We start from the raw sequence: 22,885 nt of genomic DNA on the forward strand, positions 1-22,885 counted from the left end.
TTTCTAAGGGCAAAGAACAGGGCTACAGGTTCAATGGTCGCTCTCGGGCTGAGAGACCTTATAGTCGTAGGTCACGTGGTGATAGGTTATCCAGCTCCAGACACTCAGACTTCGGCCTCTTGCACACGACCGTATGCATTTCGCAGTCTGCAAAAAATGGTTCTGCATAAAATCCGGATGACGTCCGTGTGCATTCTGTATTTTGCGGAACGGATCAGCCGGGCCCCTAATAGAACAATCCTCTCCTTGTCCGTAATGCGGACAATAATAGGACATGTTCTATTTTTTTGCGGAACAGAAGTACGGACATACAGAAACAGAAAGCACACGGAGTAACTTCCGTTTATTTTGCGGACCCATTGAAATGAATGGTTCTGTATACGGCCCGCAAATAAAACAACAAATGGAAATGGACATGGAAAGAATATACACGTTCGTGTGCATGAGGCCTTAGATGTCTTATATGCTTCTAAGCATCCCAGCTATATTATATATATTTTTTAAATTTGGCGACTAAAAATTTCATTTGGCTCCTAAATTTTTCAGGTTAGGAGCCAATGGCTCCTTCAAATTTTTTTTAGTCTGGAGCCCTGATCAGGCGATGCTTCTTGTGAAAAGCAAACCCAGAACTGGTGTGTGTTTTTTTATAGGGCAGGGCAGCTGTAACCAACACCTCCAATCTCATCTCATTGATTGGACTCCAGTTGGCTGACACCTCACTCCAATTAGCTATTGGAGAAGTGATTAGTCTACAGTTCACATACTTTTTCCACCTGCCTTGTGAATGTTTACATGGTGTGTTCAATAAAAACATGGTACCATTTAATTCTGTGTATTTTATTAGTTTAAGCAGACTGTGATTGTCTATTGTTGTGACTTACATGAAGATCAGATCACATTTTATGACCAATTTGTGCAGAAATCCATATTATTCCAAAGGGTTCACATTAGGGATTGACAGATATTGATTTTTTAGGGCCGATACCGATAATTTGTGAACTTTCAGGCTGATTACCGATATTGAAATGTCATTTTTGAAAAAAAAATAAAAAATTGCTACACAAATCTGCTGAAAATGAATATTTTTATTGTTAATGTGTAGTTTTTTTTTTCTTTTGTAAATCTTATTTTTTTATTTATACTTAATATTTGTGTTTTTTTTTTACTAACTTTTAGCCCCCTTAGGGACTAGAACACTTGTCCTATTCACCCTGATAGATCTCTATCAGGGTGAATAGGAGCTCACACTGTCCCTGCTGCCCTGTGCACACAGCAGCATGGAGCTTACCATGGCAGCCAGGGCTTCAATAGCGTCCTGGCTGCCATGGTAACCGATCGGAGCCCCAGGCTTACACTGCTGGGGCTCCGATCGGAGGAGGAGGGGAGAGGGGACCCTGTGGCCACTGCCACCAATGATTAAAAACATTGGTGGCGCAGTGCGCCCCCCATGTTTTTAATACTGGGGTAGGGGTGGGGGCTGCACTGCGCCACCAATGAAGATAAATCTCTCATTTATTCACATACAGAAGGCGGGAGCTGGCTGCAGAATCACATAGCCGGCTCCCGACCTCTATGAGCGGTAGCTGCGATCCACGGTACCAGAGGGGTTAACTACCGCGGATCGCAGCTACCGATCAAAGAGGTCGGGAGCCGGCTATGTGATTCTGCAGCCAGCTCCCGCCTCCTGTTCAATTTGAATGAATGAGTTAATATCATTGGTGGCGCAGTGGCCACAGCCCCTCCCCTCCCCTCCTCTTCTGTCTCTTCATTGGCGGCAGCGGCAGCACAGGGGGAGGGAGACACTGCTTCCTTCTCCCCTGTGCTGCTGAGGGAACACGGAGAGCGCTGAGAGCAGCGCGATCTGTGTTCCCCATATGTTATCGGAATAATCGGCAAAATAGATGCCGATACCGATAACTGTCAAAATCCTGAATATCGGCCGATAATATCGGTAAAACCGATAATCGGTCGATCCCTAGTTCACATCCAGTTGCAAGAAAAAGTATGTTCAGGAGCACAGACCCAGCACAAATAGTGTGTTGCTCCTAGTTACCTCCATGTGCAGCAGCAACCGGTGGTAGGAGGAGCACACACACTTATATGTACCACCTTAACCCCTTCTACCCCGGGCCAGTTTTCGCTCTTCTGCCCAGGCCAATAGCTTTGGAACACTTACTTATCCAAGCCATTCTGAGACTGTTTTCTCGTGACACATTGTACTTCATGATAGTCATAAATTTGAGTCTATATATTTCACCTTTTAAAAAAAAATAAAAAATCCCAAAATTTACCAAAAATGTTGAACAATTCCTAAATTTTTCAAATTCTATTTCTCTACTTTTATAATAGATAGCGATATCTCATATAATAGTTATTACTTTACATTTCCCATATGTCTACTTCATGTTTGGAATATTTTTTAAATTACAATTTTATTTTTTGGGGACATTAGAAGGCTTAGTTTGGAAGCAAATCTTGAAATTTTTAGGAAAATTTCCAAAAACCACTTTTTAAAAAGGACCAGTTCAGGCTTGAAGTCACTTTATGAGGCTTACATAATAGAAACCACCCAAAAATGACTCCATTTTAGAAACTACACACCTCAAGGTATTCAAAACTGATTTTACAAACTTTGTTAACCCTTTAGGTGTTCCACAAGAATAAAAAGGAAAATGGAGATGAAATTTCTGAATTTCACTTTTTTGGCAGATTTTACATTTTAATAAATTTTTTCCAGTAGCAAAGCAAGGGTTAACAGCTAAACAAAACTCAATATTTATTACCCTGATTCTGTTTACAGAAACCCCACATGTGATTGTAAACTGCTGTATGGCCACACGGCAGAGCGCAGTAGGAAAGGAACGCCATATGGTTTTTGGAAGGCAGATTTAGCTGAACTGGTTTTTAGATGCCATGTTCCATTTGAAGCCCCCTGATGCACCCTTACAGTAGAAACTCAAAAAAGTGACCACATTTTGGAAACTACGGGATAAAGTGCAAGTTTTATTGGTACTATTTTGGGGTGCATATGATTTTTAATTAATACGGCAAGGTAACCCCCCCCCCCCCCAAAAAAAAAATAATAATAATAAATGTTTTGCCAAAGTTTTTATATTTCTTTTTTAACAACATTCATCTGACAGGTTAGATCATGCACTATTTTTATAGAGCAGATTGTTACGGACGCAATGATATCAAATATTTCTACTTTCTATGTTTGTTTCAGCTTTACATAATAAAGCATTTTTGAAAACAATTACGTTTTTGTATCCATTTTCTGAATTTTTCTGCAGATCGTCTTGTGCAGGGGCCCTTTTTTTTTTTAGGAAGAGTTGACGTTTTTATTGGTACCATTTTTGGGTACATATGATTTTTTGATCATTCATTATTATAATTTATGGGGCCAGGTGACCCCAAAAAAAATTGGCGCAGTTTTTATTTATTTTTACAGCGTTTACCTGAGGGATTAGGTCATGTGACTTTTAGAGAGCAGATCGTTATGGACGTGGCAATACCTAATATGTCATGAAATAATGATATTTTAGTGTATCCATAGTCTGAGAGCCAGAGCTTTTTTATTTATTTTTACCAATTGTCTTAGGTAAGGACTAATTTTTTTGTGGGATGAGGCGACGGTTTGATTGGTACTATTTTGGGGGGGCATACGCCTTTTTGATCACTTGCTGTTGCAATTTTTGTGATGTAAGGTGACAGTTTTTTTTTTTTTAACTGTGTTTATCGGACAGGGTGGATCATGTGATATATTTATGGAGCCGGTCATTACGGACGCGACGATACCTAATGTGTGTTTTTTTTTATAAAATAAGGTGAAAGGGGCATTTTTTTTCTTTTTTTACTTTATTCATTTTATTACTTTATTTAAACACTTTTTTTTACTTTACTTTATTTCTGATGTTCACTTTTGGGGGTCTGATCCCATCTGCAATGTATTACAATACATCTGTATTGTAATGCATTGCCTGTTGTGTACTACAGTGAATAGTACACTAACAGGTTGCCTAGGAGACTGGATCTCCTCGGCACCCGTAGAAAGCAGGTCCTCGGGCTGCCTTCTGACACATCGAGTCCCCGCACCCTAACCCCTTCTATGTCACGGTTAGCGCGGACAGCCGCATAGGTGTTAAAAGTCGATGCCGGCGGATTACAGCAGGGGCCTGGCTACCAGGGACTGCTGGGCCCCTGCAGTGATCATGCGCGCACCGCTCCGGTGCCCGCCCGATCACCATGAGGTACTATTACGTCAAAATGTGGGAAAGCAGTGTCTTCCAGGACGTAATAGTACGTCATGTGTCGGGAAGGGGTTAATCAAGGTCGCCTATTAGATAGGTGGGGCAAAAGTGCACATGAATACTACTCCCAAGATAGGAGCGTATTCACAAATGAAGGTGCCACTCCTTCAAGACAAGTTAAACAAATCACGGAAAAAAGATACAGAACATCCTGCACGATATGATAATATGCGGATGTAAATGGCTACAATGTTAATCATTGGTTCCTGATGAACATAGAGGTAACTCTGCAATGTAATGGGCGCAGCTCGGATCCTTTGGAGAGAAGTAAAGTCCCATGGGTTCTTTTTTCTTCATTTGCATATTTACCAAAAAACAATTTTTCAGGGCTAAAAAAGAGGGATGACGATATAAATGGTATATTCGGAAATTACATAAGAAATGCTACAGTGTGATGCAAATGGTGAAAAACAGGCCACACTGGAGACAGACTCCCTTTAAACATCTGCAATCAGCTGTTTCAAGTACAAACATGTCCTATACAATGCAACTATAAAGGTTTAGAGCAGGCATGTCCAAACTGCGGCACTCCAGCTGTTGCAAAACTACAACTCCCAGCATGCCCTAATAGCTGTAAGCTATACAGGCATGCTGGGAGTTGTAGTTTTGCAACAGCTGGAGGGCCGCAGTTTGGACATGCCTGGTTTAGAGGAATTCTTAAAAGTAAATGACATTAAGGCTCCATTCACACGTCCGCAACATGTTTTGCGGATCCACAAAACGGCAATGTGCGTTCCGCATTTTGCGGACCGCACATTGCCGGCTCTAATAGACTATGCCTGCTCTTGTCCGCAATTGCGGACAAGAATAGGACATGTTCTATTTTTTGGCGGAACAGAAGTGCGGATCCGCAATTCCGTGTCCAGGCAGCACATTGTGCTGCCCCATAAGAATGAATGGGTCCGCTATTCCGTTAAACAAAATGCGGAACGAAATGTGTGAATGGAGCCTAAGGCCGAATGCACACGGCCGTGTTCCACGGCCGTGAGCGGTCCGTGGTATCCCGGCCTGGATTCCTGCTGACAGCAGGAGCGCACGGCGTCATTGGTTGCCATGACGCTGTGCGTTTCATGCCGCCGCTGCACTACAGTAATACACTCGTATGATCCTGCTCTCAACAGGAATCCAGGCCGGGATACCACAGAACGCTCACGGCCGTGGAACACTGCCGTGTGCATTCCGTCTAGTGCTTATGAAAATGTGTAGAAATCTTCCTTCTTGGATTCACATCCCCACCTAACCCTTGGATGAACGTGATGGACTTATATATCTTTTTTCAACCATATTAACCAAGTTACTATGTAACAATGCATTTGGAAAGTTTTCAGACCCTTCCACATTTTGTTATGTGCTAAAATAAAAAAAATCTATTTTCGTCTACCAATCTGAACTCAATACCCCTTGCTATGATACTTGAAATTTCGCTCTGATTTCTCTTGATCTTCCTTGAGACTGCACTTTGATTGGATTCCTCCTGTGGTAAATTCAGTTGACTGGACAGGATTTGGAAAGAGACACCCCTGTCTATATACGGTCTAACAGCTGACCATGCATATCTCAGCAAAAACCAAGCCATGAAGAGGAAAGAACTGCCTGTAGGGCCCAGGATTGTGTGGAGGCGCAAATCTGGAGAAGGGTACAATAACTTTTCTGTGGCACTGAAAGTTCCGAAGAGCACAGTGGCCTCCATAATTCATAAATAGAAGACGTCGGGACTCTTCCTAGAGCTGGCTGTCCTACCAAACTAAGTAATCGGGGAAGAAGTACCTTGGTAAGCGAGGTAACCAAGAACCCAATGGCTGAGCTCCAAAGATCCTGTATGCAGATGGGAGAAACTTCTGGAAGGGCAAGCATCACTGCAGCATTACATCAATCTGGGCTTTATGGCACACTGGCCAGAAAGAGGCCTGTCCTCAGTAAAACTGTCAGAATATGAGAAACAAGATTCTCTGGACTGATAAAACCAACATAGACCTTTTCGGACTCAAGTCTAAGTGTCACATCCGGGGGGAAAACCAGGCACTGCTCATCACCTTCCCAATACCATCCCTACAATAAGGCATGGTGGTGGCAGCATCACACTGTGTGGTTGTTTTTCAGCAGCTGGGACAGGGAGACTGGTCAAGGTTGAGGAAGAGCTGAATGGAGCAAAGTACAGAGATATTATTAATAAAAACTTGATCCAGTGTTCTCTGGACCTCAGACTGGGCCAAAGGTTTACCTTCAACAAGACAAAAACCCTAAGCACACAGCCAAGACAACACAGGAGTGGCTTAGGGACAACTCTATGAATGTCCTTGACTAGTCCAGCCAATCGAATATCTCTGGAGAGACCTTAAAATGGCTGTCTATCAACCGTGCCTATCCAGGCTGACAGAGCTTTGAGAGGATCTGCAGAGAATACCAGAAAATCCCCAAATCCAGGTGTGGAAACCTTGTTGCATCATACCAAATAAGGAGGCTGTAATTGCTGTCAAAAGGTGCTTCAATTAAATACAGAGTAAGGGCTCATACACACGATGTCTGCCAGCCATGAAGTGCATTGGGGAACGCAAATTGCAGTCACCAATGCACGGGCAAAGTCCGTGTGGCCAGAGCTGACGGATGCAGATCCATTCAACTTGAATAGGTCTGCGATTCATCCACACAGCAAAAAAAATTAGAGCATGTTCTATGTTGTTGCAGTGCAGAGGCATGGACAAAAATGCCCGGAAGCAGTGCTTCCATGGCCTTCCACTCTGTATCTTCCGTACTGCAGACCCATTCAAGTGAATGGGTCCACATCCGTGATACAGTGTGCACACGGCCGGTGCCTGTGTATTGTGGACCCGTTGTTTGCAGGCTGCAATACGGGCACAGCTGGCACACATTCATGTATGAGCCCTAAACTGTATGAATACTTATGTCCGTTAGGGATCAACCGATTATCGGATTTACTGATATTATCGGCCGATATTCATGATTTTCAAAGTTATCGGCATCGAACCTTGCCGATAATGCGTCCAGCGCTGGACGCATTATGAGAAAACATGGCGCTTGGCGCACGCTGCCATGTTCAGTGAAGAATGAGGGAGGGAGGGAGGGAATCCCTCCCTCCTATGACGCGGCTGCCGCAGAGCCCAATACAATGAGCGGGCTCTGAATTTGCCCGCACCACTGAATGTCTGGCTAATATTAAAGCAGAAGGAGGGACAGAGGAGGGTTTACCGCTGCACCATCTCAGCTAGTGTGCTCAGCGAACGGCAGTAGCCTCCTAAGTGTCCTCCCCAGAGTCAAGCAGCCAGCATAGTGCCTACTGTGCCACCAATGACAATTTTAATACAAACTACAGGAGACAGGTGCCGGCTGTACCAGTTCTGATCAGAACCCCGGCAGTGTAATCCTGGGGCTCCGGTCCTCCGGTCGGTTACCATGGCAGCCAGGACGCTACTGAAGCCCTGGCTGCCATGGTACTATGCACAGGGCAGCAGGGAGAGTGTGAAGTCCTATTCACCTTAATAGAGCTCTATTAGGGTGAATAGGGAATATCTATTGGTATAAAAGTTATCGGCTATCGGCCTGAAAGTTCACATGTTCGATCCCTAATGTCAGTGGAAGATTTTAGTTTTTCATTTTCAAACCTTTGGTTTTCGCTTTCTCATTATAATAAAGTGCAGATTGATAGGGAAAAATTTTGAATTTTTTTTCAGTTTCAGCACAAGGCCGCAACATAAGATATGAAAAAAGGGAAAGGGTCATCCTGAATGCATTGTATGTCAGAAACTTCATACTGGTGGCTGCGGATTGCAGGTGATAGTGACTAATGGCCAATGTAGGTGCTGTCCCACAGCTGAATATGGGTATGTCTGAGTCCACACAGAATAGTGTGGATTTTGGGGCAGAAATGCTGCCGATTTGTCGCAGATTTCATCTTTGTATTCCTAAGGATGACATTCGCAATATAAATTGATAGGCTGCAGATTTGAAATGTATACGTCAAGTTGTGATTTCATAGCGGATCCTTTCTGCAGCATGGGGACTGAGACTGTAAACGCTGTGGAAAATCTGCAGCACTTAAACTACGCATGGACATATCTTTAGGCTACCTGGACACATTATAGATTTTCATGAAAAAAAAAAAAAAAAAAAAAACACACACACACACACACACACACACACACACACACACACACCACACAGCATAGTACAGCACTAGCAAAGTGAATGAGATTTAACAAATCTTACGCACACTTGCCATATTTATTATGTGCTGATATTGACCTGTTATGTGAATTTTAAAATTGTTTGTGCGATTCTGCACCTACTGTATATAGTGGTTTCCATAGACTTCAATCCAATTGTTAAACAGAAAATCCACACCAAAAACCGCACAAAAGAACTCACCAAAACCATGATAAATAGTTTTTCATTCATGTGCATTTTATGCTGATTTTCTGCATACAAATCCACACCTTAAGGTAAATTAACGCAACAGATTTGTGTGTCAGTGTTCCGTGTGGATTCTGCTCTGCGCCGAAAAACCACCTCGCATTATGGCTGAAGACCTTTTACATGTCTATTTTTGGTGTGGTTACTGCATGGACACCATAGGGAATCTGCTCGTGGTTTAGCTTCAATCAAAACGTACTGCCAACTACCTAATGAACGAGCAAAATGCCCGTTTGTCAGGTAACAGGCTAGTTTGTGCAGGCACCTAAATCGTCGTTTGCTGGCGGCAACAGATCGCGTTGTATGATAACGCTGTGCTGCCAGTAAACAACTAGTCTGTATGGGGACAGGTGATGGGATTCGCCATCGCTCCTCCCCATACTGTGGAGGAGATTTACATGCAGCCATCCCCTCCACTGACTAGCAGGTGATTGCCAGGAAGGAGCGCTTCCTTTACTTTAGTTGCCCATAGCAACCAACCAGATTCCACCTTCCATTTTCCAAAGGAGCTCTGAAAAATGAAAGGTGGAATCTGGTTGCTATGGGCAACTAAGCCAGTTTTGATAAATCTACCCCCAAATCCTTATTTACAGCAAACCTGACCTGAAGCAAACACATGAAATGTCACATACTATCATCCCTTAGGGCTCTTTCACACGAGTGGATCCAGTGCGTGGAACCCACTGTGAGAAAGAGAGCCAAGCCCCGTTCCGGACTGCAGAGACATTAACATGATTGATAATACTCCGTGCCTCTATGTGATCTTTTTACTATTAAAAAAATCACGGTGACAACTTTATCTCACTGTGATTTTGTAGTAAAAAGATCAGAGAGGCACAGAGTATTATCAATCATGTTAATGCTCCGTGTCTCTGCTATCCGGAACGGGGCTTGGCACTCTTTCATGCAGCAGATTACCCACACGGCATCCGCTCGTGTGAAAGAGACCTTAGGCTACCTGAATTATATATAGCCAGTGCTGCTAACACTGAGCACTAATGGAAACTAGATGCAAGTGCACTCTTAACAGCGTATTTACAGCTAAGTGCTACACAACATGATGGAAGTAGACACAGAAGTATCTTAATGACATTACACTGACATGGCGCGAACATCTGACTCATATTATTGACCTTTTGGCTGTTTTCACAATATTCTTATGCAGGGCTGAATACAACTCTGCACATACGACACACGTCACAAATGACAGCGGGTGTACTCATCAACGTAAAACCAGCAGAAGCCTATGATTTTACCATTAACCCTTTCACTGAAGCAGTCTACACAGATTGGGGCCATCATGCAGTACTGCAACAAAACTATTTTGTGTAAAAAATAAAAACGGAATCCACATAAAAATTTATGTTTACAGCTAAAAGTCTGACCCAAGCTATGCCGTAGGGCTCATGCACACAAAAGTATTTTGCGGAACCATGGAAGTTACTCCGTGTGCATTCCGTTTCACAGAAAAATAGAACATGTCCTATTATTGTCAGCATTACGGACAAGGATAGGACTGTTCTATTAGGGGCCAGCTGTTCCGTGCCGCAAAATACGGAATGAACACAAACGTATTTTTTGCGGACCACAAAATACATACGGTCGGGTGCATGAGGCCTTAAACACAGAGTACATCCTTGTCTGGACAGAGTCACTTCCCACATAGTACAGGGGACGGCACTTTGGCTAACCGGCAATGGAACTACTGGCCCCAAAAGTGAAATAAAACAGCATTGGTTTACTCAGTGGAGAGGTACTTGGATTTAAAAGTTGGAACTGGTGACGGGGACTCTATAAATGGAGCAGTAGCAAGCATACAGGATTCCAGCATTGTGATCATCCTGTTTACAGCCTCATTCACACGACAGTTGTTTTGGTCCACATCGGAGCCACAATTGTGGCTGCTCGGATGCGGACCCATTCACTTCAATGGGGCCGCAAATGATGGGGACAGCACTCCAGTATGTTCAGCTCCGCTGCTGGAGATAGCTGAACACTTGTACGCGATCCCCAGTAGTCCCATAGAGCTGAATGGAGCACTGGACACCCATTTGTGCCTGCTGCCAAATTCAAATGGCAGGGACCCCAGTGGTCACACCTTTGCCAATCAGACACTTACCTATGGATAGGTGATATGTTGTCTCAATGGATTTAAAAAAGGGATTGTCCAGCCGCCTAAATTGTTTAAAAAAAAATATATATATATATATATGTATGTGTATATATATATATATATATATATATATATATATATAAAAAAAAAAAAAACGCAACAATACTCACCTAAAGGGGTTCTCCAGTACATTTTACAAAAAGTGCCGGCAGCCTGCCCCAAAAAGGTAATGATTCACACTTGCCTGCTCCGAGCAGCTGCAGTGTTGCCTCCGGTGTCCACCACACCTGGTGCAGCATGGCCATGGTCACATTCTCCACTGAAGACGTGACCCCTGTGGCTACATCACAGCTAAAGGCCTATTGCACACGACCGTATGACTTTTTCAGTGTTTTGCGATCCGTTTTAAACGGATCCGTTGTTCCGTTTTTTGTTTCCGTTGTGTTTCCGTTTCGTTTTTCTGTTCCGTTTTTCCGTATGGCAAATACAGTATACAGTTATTTCATCGAAAAAATTGGGCTGGGCATAACATTTTCAATAGATGGATCCGCAAAAAACGGAACGGATACGGAAGACATACGGATGCACTTCCGTATGCATTCAGTTTTTTTGCGGACCTATAGACTTTAATGGAGCCACGGAACGTGATTTGCGGCCAAATATAGGACATGTTCTATGTTAAAACGGAACGGAAAAACGGAATGCATACGGAGTACATTCCGTTTTTTTTGCGGACCCATTGAAATCAATGGCTCCGTATACGGACCGTATACGGACCGCAAAAAACGGCCAGTAAACGGGAAAAAAAAACGGCCGTGTGAAAGAGGCCAAAGCCAATCATTGGCTGCAGCTGAGCATGTGACTGTACCCATGCTGTGTCGGATGTAAACACTCCAGGGACCCAAACATGGAGACACCGGAGGTAGCATGAAGGATTGGAGTGGCGCGGAGCAGGTAAGTGTGAATCCTTAGCTTATTGGGGCAGACTGCTGGCACTTGGCAAAATGTTATTATTACCGGAGAATCCATTTAAAGGGGCTGTCAAAATGGAGCTTGTAACGACCCAAACAGTTTCGCCTTTCAAGAAGCCTTGGAAGTTGAGACTAGTATGGTCGTTACAAGTAGGGATCGACCGATTATCCGATATTGAGGATTTTGAACGTTATCGGTATCGGCATCTATTTTGCCGATATACCGATAACGTATGGGGAACACAGAACGCGCTGCTGACAGCGCTCTCTGTGTTCCCTCCGCAGCACAGGGGAGAAGGAAGCAGTGTCTCCTCCCCCTGTGCTGCTGCTGCCGCTGCCGCCAATGAGGGGATAGAACATAAGAGGAGGGGAGGGGCTGTGGCCGCTGCGCCACCAATGAAGATAAGCCTCTCATTCATTCATATACAGGAGGCGGGAGCAGGCTGCAGAATCACATAGCCGGCTCCCGACCTCTATGAGCAATAGCTGCGGTCCGCGGTAGTTAACTCCTCAGGTGCCGCGGATCGCAGCTACCGCTGATAGAGGTCGGGAGCCGGCTATGTGATTCTGCAGCCAGCTCCCGCCTCCTGTATATGAATGATCGATAGACTTATCTTCATTGGTGGCGCAGTGCGGCCCCCACCCCCGTCCAAATCCCGGCCAATAGTAAAAACATTGGTGGCGCAGTGCGCCCCCCCCCCCCCCCACCCAGTATTAATCATTGGTGGCAGTGGCCACAGGATCCCCTCTCCCCTGCTCCTCCGATCGGAGCCCCAGCTGTGTAAGCCTGGGGCTCCGATCGGTTGCCATGGCAGCCAGGACGCTATTGAAGCCCTGGCTGCCATGTTCAGCTCCATGCTGCTGTGTGCACTATGCACAGAGCAGCAGGGACAGTGTGAGATCCTATTCACCCTGATAGAGATCTATCAGGGGGAATAGGACAAGGGTTCTAGTCCCTAAGGGGGTTAAAAGTTAGTAAAAAAAAAAAAAAACACAAAAATATTAAGTATAAATGAAAAAGATTTATAAAAAAAAAAAAAAATACACATTAACAATAAACATATTAATTTTCAGCAGATTTGTGTAGGAATTTTTTGTTTTTCTCAAAAATGAAAATTCCCAGAATATCGGTATAAATTATCGGCTATCGGCCTGAAAGTTCACAAATTATCGGTATCGGTATCGGCCCTAAAAAATCAATATCGGTCGATCCCTAGTTACAAGCTCCATTTTGAGATGGTTTTTACCATTTTATAACACCTTGTATTTTGAATAAACACAGCAGGTTTTACCTTACATGATTCTGTATAAGGCTCTGTTTCGTTGTGTCTCCATATTCCTGATGCAAAACCAGCAGCTCCAGCTAGTAAAAAGTGACCTGAAAGTCTGATGGGGCTGCGGTGTGGCCATCTACAGCAACATTCTGGTCATCTATAAAAGTCTACAGGAAGGAACATCGAAGAGCATGCTACGAGGAGGCTAGTAAAGGGACAGTGCCTGCATGGATGGTGAGAAGATCACTCCCCTTGGAGTAAAGCGAGTGCTTTGACACTAACTGCACTGCTGCTTATTATTACCATTGCAAAGACTTTCCTACTTGGTTTATGGTTGTTCATTTAGGTGGTGTTTGCAGAGAGGAGCGAGACCTGTTTGAGCAGATTGTTTGAGCCCAGTTATTACCATACTTGTGATTTTATTTATTGCTTTAACATGCTGTGCTTAGAAAACGTGACGGGAATATACTAACAGCAGCATTTACAGGCGTAAATGTTAGCGAAAAACTAGTGTTTACCCCAACTGCAAGTACTGCCACGTCTCATCAAAAATTAGACAAATCTAACGACAGTGCAAGGGGCAAACTGTGGAGGCTCACAGTCACTGATGGAAATCACGGACCAAAACACTGACATGTGAATAAGGCCTCTTGCCCACAACCGTATGCGCTCTGAGATGTACGGTCCGCGATCGGGCCATATGTCTTGGAGCAGCATTGACCATGTGCACGGGAGTACACAGCATCATAGAATACAGTGATGCTGTGCACGTCGGCCCCCCACAGGGCTATTGTCCTGCACTCATATGATCTCATCAGTGCGAGACAATAGCCCCGGGGACGGCCCGACGTGCACAGCATCATTGTAATCTATGATGCTGTGTACTCCCGTGCGCATGGTCAATGCTGCTCCAAGACATATGGCCCGCTCGCGGACCGTACATCTCGGAGCGCATACGGTCGTGTGCAAGAGGCCTAAGGCATAAGTGTGTATGCTGGGAGTTATCGTTTCACAGCAGATGGCGTGCAGAGGATTGCCGATCCCACTGTAGAACTTCAGCTATTATCTGGAGCTGGTGTTTTTTTCAGCAAAAAAATAAAAATAAAACACAAGTGCAAAAACATCACTGAAAACCTGTGTGTGAATCTATTCCTATGGGTCCTTACACACATGAATTTGGCCCTGGCGTTTTCTTATGCTACTTTCACATTAGCGTTTTTTTTCGGATCCGTCATGGATCTGCAAAAACCGCTTCTGTTACAATAATACAACTGCATGCATCCATCTTGAACGGATCTGTTTGTATTACCTGTAACAGAGCCAAAACGGATCAGTCTTGAACACCATTGAAAGTCAATGGAGAACAGATCCGTTTTCTATTGTGCCAGATTGTGTCATAGAAAACGGATCCGTCCCCATTGACTTACATTGTGTGCCAGGACGGATCCGTTTGGCTCCGCTTCGCCAGGCGGACAGCAAAACGCTGCAAGCAGTGTTTTGGGGTCCGCCTCCAGAGCGGAGTGGAGACTGATCGGAAGCAAACTGATGCATTCTGAGCGGATCCTTTTCCATTCAGAATGCATTGATCTGTTTTGGAACGCTTTTGAGAGCCCATGATGGATCTCACAAACTGAAAGCCAAAACGGCAGTGTAAAAGTAGCCTAACCTGTAAAAAAAAAAAATAATAATAAATCAACTGAATGTGAAAGTGCAAGAGTTTTGGGGTTTTTCGCAGCATTTTCTTTCTGGTGTGTTTTGCACACAGTTGAGTGTGCAGGACATGTTTGCTACACCAAATATATGACGTGCATTCACCACAATTTCCTTTCATTTACGACATGCTATTTTTTTTTTTTTAGATAACTTTTGCACCAGATTTTTGCCTAGCGCTATGGTGCGCCTTGTTTTGGTGCAGTCTTAGACGAGTACTACACCAGCTCCAATTGGTGTAACTTTCTGATAGTATAAAGCCCTATGTCGCATTGTGTCACAAGTAGGGTTTTTGTGGCATACTACCAGTATGTCACATCTTCCCTTCACCACTTATAAAACATCACAGATTTAGGGCTCATGCACACGGCCGTTGCACGGCTGTTCCGTGCATTGGGGACGGAAATTTGCAATCCCCAATGCACAGGCAACATCCGTGCGGAATCCGCAGACGGATCCAGACGCATTCAACTTGAATGGATTTGTGGCCCATTTGCACAGTAAAAAAAAATATAACGCATGTACTACTTTTTTGCGGTGCGGAGGCACGGATAGAAACATAACAGAAGCAGTGTTGAACAAACTTGTGTTTTAAGTTCGGTGTCTAAAGTTCGGGTTATCGAAGGATCGAGTTATGGATTCCGCTACCACGGACTATAACAGAATTTAGAATCCATAACGCGATTCTTCGATAACCCGAACTTTAGATGCCGAAACACAAGTTCGCTCAACACTATACAGAAGCACTCCGTAGTGCTTCCATGAAGTTCTATGCCTCCGTTCTGCACCGGACCTTCCGGATTGTGGACACATTCAAGTGAATGAATCCACATCAGTGATGCGGGTTGCTCACAGCCGGTGTCCGCATATTTGGGACCGCAATACGGGCATGGCCAGGCAAAGGCCGTGTGCATGAGCCCTTAGACACATTTAACAACCCAAATAATAAATCTGGAGCAATTTTAACCACTTAAGGACCACAGGTTTATACCCCCCTAGTGACCAGGCCCTTTTTTACAAATCGGCACTCCACAAATTTAACGGTTTATTGCTCGGTCATGCAACTTGGCACCCAAATGAATTTTACCTCCTTTTCTTCTCACAAATACAGCTTTCTTTTGGTGGTATTTGATTGCTGCTGACATTTTTAGTTTTTCCGATATTAATCAAAATAGGCCGCAATTTTCTCAAAAAAAAAAGTGTATTTTTAACTTTCTCTGGTTAAATTGTTCAAATATAATTACATTTCTATACAAGTTTGTGTCAGAATTTATTGTGCTACAGGTCTTTGATTAAAAAAGATCCAATAAGTGTATATTTATTGGTTTGCGCAAAAGTTATAGCGTTTACAAACTATGGTACTAAAATGTGAATTTTGAAGCAGCTCTGACTTTCTGAGTCATGTTTCTTGAGGTGCTAGAATGCCAGGATAGTATAAATACCCCCCAAATGACCCCATTTTAGAAAGAAGACACCCCAAAGTAATCGCGGAGGGGCATGGTGAGTTCATGTATGATTTAATTTTTTTTTCACAAGTTAGCGGAAAATGACACTTTGAGGAAAAATAAATAAAAATAAAGTTTCCATTTCTGCTAACTTCTGGTAAAAAAAAAAAATTTAATCTCCCACGGACTCACTATACCCCTATAATGGGGTCATTTGTGGGGTGTGTTTACTGTTCTGGAATTTGGGGGGGGGGGGGGGCTAAATTGTGAGCAACCCTGTAAAGCCTAAAGGTACTCGTGGGACTTTCGGCCCCTTTACGCACCTAGGCTGCAAAAAAGTGTCACACACGTGGTATCGCCGTACTCAGGAGAAGTAGGGCAATGTGTTTTGGGGTGTATTTTTACATATACCCATGCTGGGTGAGAGAAATATATCTCTGTAACAGTCAACTTTTCCCATTTATTTTTTATACAAAGTTGTCATTTTACAGAAATATTTCTCTCACCCAGCATGGGTATATGTAAAAAGACGCCCCAAAACACATTGCCCAACTTCTCCTGAGTACGGCGATACCACATGTGTGTCACTTTTTTTTGCAGCCTAGGTGCGCAAAGGGGCCCAAATTCTAAAGAGCACCTTTAGGATTTCACAGGGCATTTTTTTACGCATTTGGATTCCAAATTACTTTGCACGCTTTAGGTCCCCTAAAATGCCAGGGCAGTATAAATACCCCACAAGTGACCCCATTTTGGAAAGAAGACACCCCAAGGTATTCCGTGAGAGGCATGGCGAGTTCCTCGAATTTTTTTTTTTTTTTTGCACAAGTTAGCGGTAAACGATTTTTTTCTTTTTTCTTTTTTTCTTACAAAGTCTCATATTCCACTAACTTGTGACAAAAAATACAATTTTACATGAACTCGCCATGCCCCTCATGAAATACCTCATGAAATACCTTGGGGTGTCTTCTTTACAAAATGGGGTCACATGTGGGGTATTTATACTGCCCTGGCATTTTAGGGGACCTAAAGCATGAGAAGTAATTTGGAATCCAAATGCGTAAAAAATGCCCTGTGAAATCCTAAGGCCTCTTTCACACAAATGTGCGGGTGCGTTATGGGAACACCCGCGATTTTTCCGCGCGAGTGCAAAACAATGTAATGTGTTTAGCACTCGCGTGAGAAAAATCGCGAATGTTTGGTACCCAAACCCGAACTTCTTCACAGAAGTTCGGGCTTGGGTTAGGTGTTCTGTAGATTGCTATTATTTTCCCTTATAACCATGTTATAAGGGGAAATAATACATTCTGAATACAGAATGCATAGTAAAATAGCGCTAGAGGGGTTAAAAATAAAATAAAAAATAATTTAACTCACCTTAGTCCACTTGATCGCGATGCCCGGCATCTCCTTCTGTCTCCTTTACTGAACAGGACCTGTGGTGAGCATTCATTACAGGTCAAGGACCTGTGGTGACGTCACTCCGGTCATCACATGATCCATCACCATGGTAAAAGATCATGTGATGGATCATGTGATGACCGGAGTGACGTCACCACAGGTCCTTGACCTGTAATGAATGCTCACCACAGGTCCTGTTCAGTAAAGGAGACAGAAGGAGATGCCGGGCATCGCGATCAAGTGGACTAAGGTAAGTTAAATTTTTTATTTTTAACCCCTCTAGCACTATTTTACTATGCATTCTGTATTCAGAATGCTATTATTTTCCCTTATAACCATGTTATAAGGGAAAATAATAATGATCGGGTCTCCATCCCGATCGTCTCCTAGCAACCGTGTGTGAAAATCGCACCGCATCCGCACTTGCTTGCGGATGCTTGCGATTTTCATGCAACCCCATTCACTTCTATGGGGCCTGCGTTGTGTGAAAAACGCAGAATATAGAGCATGCTGCGATTTGCACGCAATGCACAAGTGATGCGTGAAAATCACCGCTCATGTGCACAGCCCCATAGAAATGAATGGGTCGGTATTCAGTGCGGGTGCAATGCGTTCAACTCACGCATCGCATCCGCGCGGAATACTCACCCGACACTTTTTTGCAGCCTAGGTGCGCAAAGGGGCCCAAATTCCAATGAGTACCTTTTAGGAGGGCATTTTTAGACATTTGGATTCCAGACTTCTTCTCACGCTTTAGGGCCCCTAAAATGCCAGGGTAGTATAAATACCCCACAAGTGACCCCATTTTGGAAAGAAGACACCCCAAGGTATTCCGTGAGGGGCATGGCGAGTTCCTAGAATATTTTTTTGACACAAGTTAGCGGAAAATAATTATTATTATTTTTTTCTCTTACAAAGTCTCATATTCCACTAACTTGTGACAAAAAATACAATTTTACATGAACTCGCCATGCCCCTCACGAATTACCTTGGGGTGTCTTCTTTCCAAAATGGGGTCACATGTGGGGTATTTATACTGCCCTGGCATTTTAGGGGCCCTAAAGCGTGAGAAGAAGTCTGGAATATAAAGGTCTAAAAAATATGTTTACGCATTTGGATTCCGTGAGGGGTATGGTGAGTTCATGTGAGATTGTATTTTTTGTCACAAGTTAGTGGAATATGAGACTTTGTAAGAAAAAAGAAAAAATTTCCGCTAACTTGTGCCAAAAAAAAAAATCTTCTATGAACGCGCCATGCCCCTCAAAAGTGATCTTTATAGCGCCGCAGCGATTTTACTGTGTTTTTGCCGTGATCAGCAAAAAATAATTTCTGTCACTGCGGTGGGGCGGACTGAACGCAAGTGTGCACACAAGATCAGGCCTGATTGGGCGAACACTGCGTTTTTTGTAGAGCCTATAGAACATGTCCTATTCTTGTCCGCAATTGCGGACAAGAAAAGGCATTTGCTATATAGTTCTGGCAATGTGCGGATCCGCAAAATGCGGAAAGCACATTGCCGGTGTCCGTGTTTTGCGGATCCGCGGATAAGCAAAACACATACGGACGTCTGAATGGAGCCTTACAGGGGGGTGATCAATGACAGGGGGGTGATCAGGGAGTCTATGTGATCAGGGAGTCTATATGGGGTGATCAGGGGTTAATAAGTGACGGGGGGGGGGGGGGGTGTAGTGTAGTGTGGTGCTACTTACAGAGCTGCCTGTGTCCTCTGGTGGTCGATCCAAGCAAAAGGGACCACCAGAGGACCAGGTAGCAGGTATATTAGACGCTGTTAACAAAACAGCGTCTAATATACCTTTTTGGGGTTAAAAAAAATAATCGCATCTACAGCCTGCCAGCGAATGATCGCCGCTGGCAGGCTGTAGATAAACTCGTTTACCTTCCGCTCCTGTGTGCGCGCGTTCACAGGAAATCTCGGCTCACGCGAGATGATCGGCGTTAGTGTGACCTGGGAGAGCCGCCGCAATCACGCCTTTCGGCGTTAGCGAGACGGCAGGAGGTTAAAATGCAGCATACACAACATTCTGGTGCAAAATAAATATGTGTCCGAGTGTGTCCTACCACAAATGTTTTCTTCATGGCATTTTTTTTCCACCTGTGACACAGTGAGAGGTTTGGTCTGGGAAAATAGGTATTTTCCTCCCAGCATGTGCTGCTAGGCTGATTTACAGCCAGATGGGGTCAAAAACAGGACCGGATTTTAAGTGGCGGTCTGGGTTTTGGCAGCACCTGGCAGTCCTTAAATAGGCAGCTGGGCTCAGAAGCCAGGTCTCTCTGTGTTGGGATCTTGGAGCCTTGTGCCGGGATGAAGGCGTGCTACCTGTTTGGCGTGAAAACAGGTTGGTGCTGCTATGCTAAAGGACTCTGAGGTAGAATTGCTGCATGGTGTGAATTACCACCAACACCGCAAGGTGACTTTTTGCTTGATTATGACTGCTTGTTTTGTCACTTGCCTAAAGTGTGAATAAAACACTGAACTGTTTGATCCAAAGAACTTGTTGTTGCCTCTATACTGTGTCCGCTAATCCTGTCTACCAGAGAGAAACCCCACACCCCCTATAGAGAAGTTGTTGGCAAAATGCCAGAAAAAAAAAGTCCTGCATGCACAACTTTTGTCTCTGCTTAAAAATAATCTTCTGAGAGGAAACATAACGGACCCCATTATAGTCTATGGGGTCCTGAGGGCTCCGTTTGGCGTCAGTTATGTGCCTTTTCCGTCCTTTCCGTTCTCCTGCTCCGGAGAACGGAAAGGCTGAACGGTGATGTGAACGAAGCCTAACAGACCTGCCACAATTCTCTTCTTTTACAGGAGTTTTCTGGTGTAAATGAAGAAGCAGTAGATGTCAGTTTAGGCACATAGATCCCCAGAGGATGTCCCTAGTTTATGACAAGGCCTGCATCCCCCAGGAGTACAGGGGATATCGACACCATCATAAGTGCATGCCAGTCCTGATAAAGCTCCCCCATAGGTGTTATACTTTATAACACAATCCAGGAAGCAGCAGCAGTTTATAACCCTGTGCATTGTTCTGATGGAAATACCACAGATCCGCTTTTTATGTCATCCGAAAGAATTAGGAATATTTTTTCCAGCTGGTCTGGATCCAGCAGGACAGTCCTGGATTTTGGTAGCAGTCCCACTTTAGGCTGCGTTCACACGGGCGAGTATTCCACGCGGGTGCAATGCGGTAGGTGAACGTATTGCACCCGCACTGAATCCCGACCCATTCATTTCAATGGGGCTGTTCAGATGAGCGGTAATTTTCACTCATCACTTATGCGTTGCGTGAAAATCGCAGCATGCTCTATATTCTGCGTTTTTCACGCAACGCAGGCCCCATAGAAGTGAATGGGGTTGCGTGAAAATCGCAAGCATCCGCAAGCAAGTGCGGATGCGGTGCGATTTTCACGCATGGTTGCTAGGTGACAGTCTATTCACTATATTATTTTCCCTTATAACATGGTTATAAAGGGAAAATAATAGCATTCTGAAAACAGAATGCTTAGTAGGTGATCAATTGAGAGTTAAAAAAAAAAAATTGAAAAAATTAACTCCAACCGTGGTAATGTACCATGTGATTGGAGCATGTGATCTGACGTCACCAAAGGTCCTTTAGCCCATAGCTCATCTTTAAAGAAGTAAAGAAGATACCGGGAACTACGCGAACAAGAGGAGAAGGTGAGTTAATTTTTTTTTATTTTTTTTTTAACCCTCAATTGATCACCTACTAAGCATTCTGTTTTCAGAATGCTATTATTTTCTCTTATAACCATGTTATAAGGGAAAATAATAACATCTACACAACACCGAACCCAAACCTGAACTTCTGTGAAGAAGTTTGGGTCTGGATACCACAGTCGGTTTTTTATCACGCACGTGCAAAACACATTGCACACGCGCGATAAAAACTGTATGTATTCCCTGAAGACACAAACAGTTGCGTGCAAGTAGGGAACCATCAGCTCCACCATTCACGCTGCAAGTGCTCTTCCCCGAGTGGTGACTTCACTGGCCAGGGACTGATGACCATCTGCTCTTGTGCGCAGCTAATCAGGCACGGCGACGTCAGACCTGCCATTTATTTTTATTAACGGTAAATGCCATCTCGCACTTTGGTGACGTATCGCTAGGGTATGCCACAAATGTCTGACAGGTGCGGGTCCCACACCTATCTCTAGAATGAGGCCCTCAAAGCGAAGGAGAGCACCCGTTTAAGTTGTGGGAGTTCATGAAATAGCCAAGCTCCACAGACGGGAATGGATGGTGGCCAGGCTTACACAAGGTGTCCTTGTTCACTTTGGGGGCCCCATTCTAGAGGTGGAATCCGCACCTACCTGACATTGGCGGCATTTCCTAGCGATATACCAAATAAAAAGAGCAAGATGGCCAACCCCTTTAAGCAGACAATCTACTCTGTGAGGGCAATACGGAGGGCATAACTACTGTGTGGGGGCACTAAGTGGATTAAGCAGGGTAGCAATAAATGACAAATTCCAATTGCCATGGATTGCCCCCGCCATGTATCAGCTGTTCTAGGCAGGGGAAGCTGCAAGAGGCCATTGCACTCATTGAAATGAGAGAAAAGCTCCACTACTACAAAGTCCCCTTTGACCCGCCCCCGCACTACGAGGCAAACCAGACTGTACACCGCACTAGGAGGAGCCACAGCACAGACGCAGGCTGCTATGGAGCGCCTTCATTGTAGGCAGTTATCCCTAAACCGAGAGCAAGGCCCTCATATCGGCGCATTTTACCTGTAGCCGGAGGCGGTGCCGCCATCTTGCTCAACCGCTAGTAGAAGGGTAAAGCTCCCATGAACGGCAAGGACCTTCTGACGTCAAGGAGGCACGTAGGGTAATGGCTAAATACTATACCCGGAAAGGACCTGCTGACGTCACAACATCACGTGGCACTCCTAGATCACGTGGATAGGAAACAGGAGACTCGCGCGCTTTTTCACACGGAGTGTAAGGCTGTCAGCAGCGCGGAGCCCTACTAATATACTTATTGTGTACTGTGAGAGGTTGTACACTGAGATGTGGGGGGCTGCTGTGGTTAGGAAAATGGCGCTCTGTGTACCACACGTGTCATTTTATACGTTGCACGTGCTGCTGGGGATGTGATTTGAGGGATTGTACACTGAGATTGGAGATAGCTGTGTGGATGCTGAGGGAGGGGATATCTGGTTGTATGGGGGGCTATATTGCATTTATGCTG

The 22,885-nt window shown here is 44.3% G+C and overlaps 1 protein-coding gene across 1 annotated transcript in view; it reads right to left on the reverse strand.

Annotated features, from left to right (window-relative positions):
* The window catches only part of LOC120991567 (INTS3 and NABP interacting protein), a 40,865-nt gene extending 18,313 nt beyond the window's left edge, over positions 1–22,552 (reverse strand). Inside the window, exon 1 of the mRNA XM_040420351.1 lies at positions 22,423–22,552. Coding sequence (XP_040276285.1) covers positions 22,423–22,447 — 25 coding nt within the window. The 5' untranslated portion in view covers positions 22,448–22,552. The remainder of the gene's footprint in view (positions 1–22,422) is intronic.
* Between the last annotated feature and the right edge of the window lie 333 nt (positions 22,553–22,885).

The sequence above is a fragment of the Bufo bufo genome, chromosome 2 (genome assembly GCF_905171765.1).
Source record: "Bufo bufo chromosome 2, aBufBuf1.1, whole genome shotgun sequence".
NCBI lineage: Eukaryota > Metazoa > Chordata > Amphibia > Anura > Bufonidae > Bufo > Bufo bufo.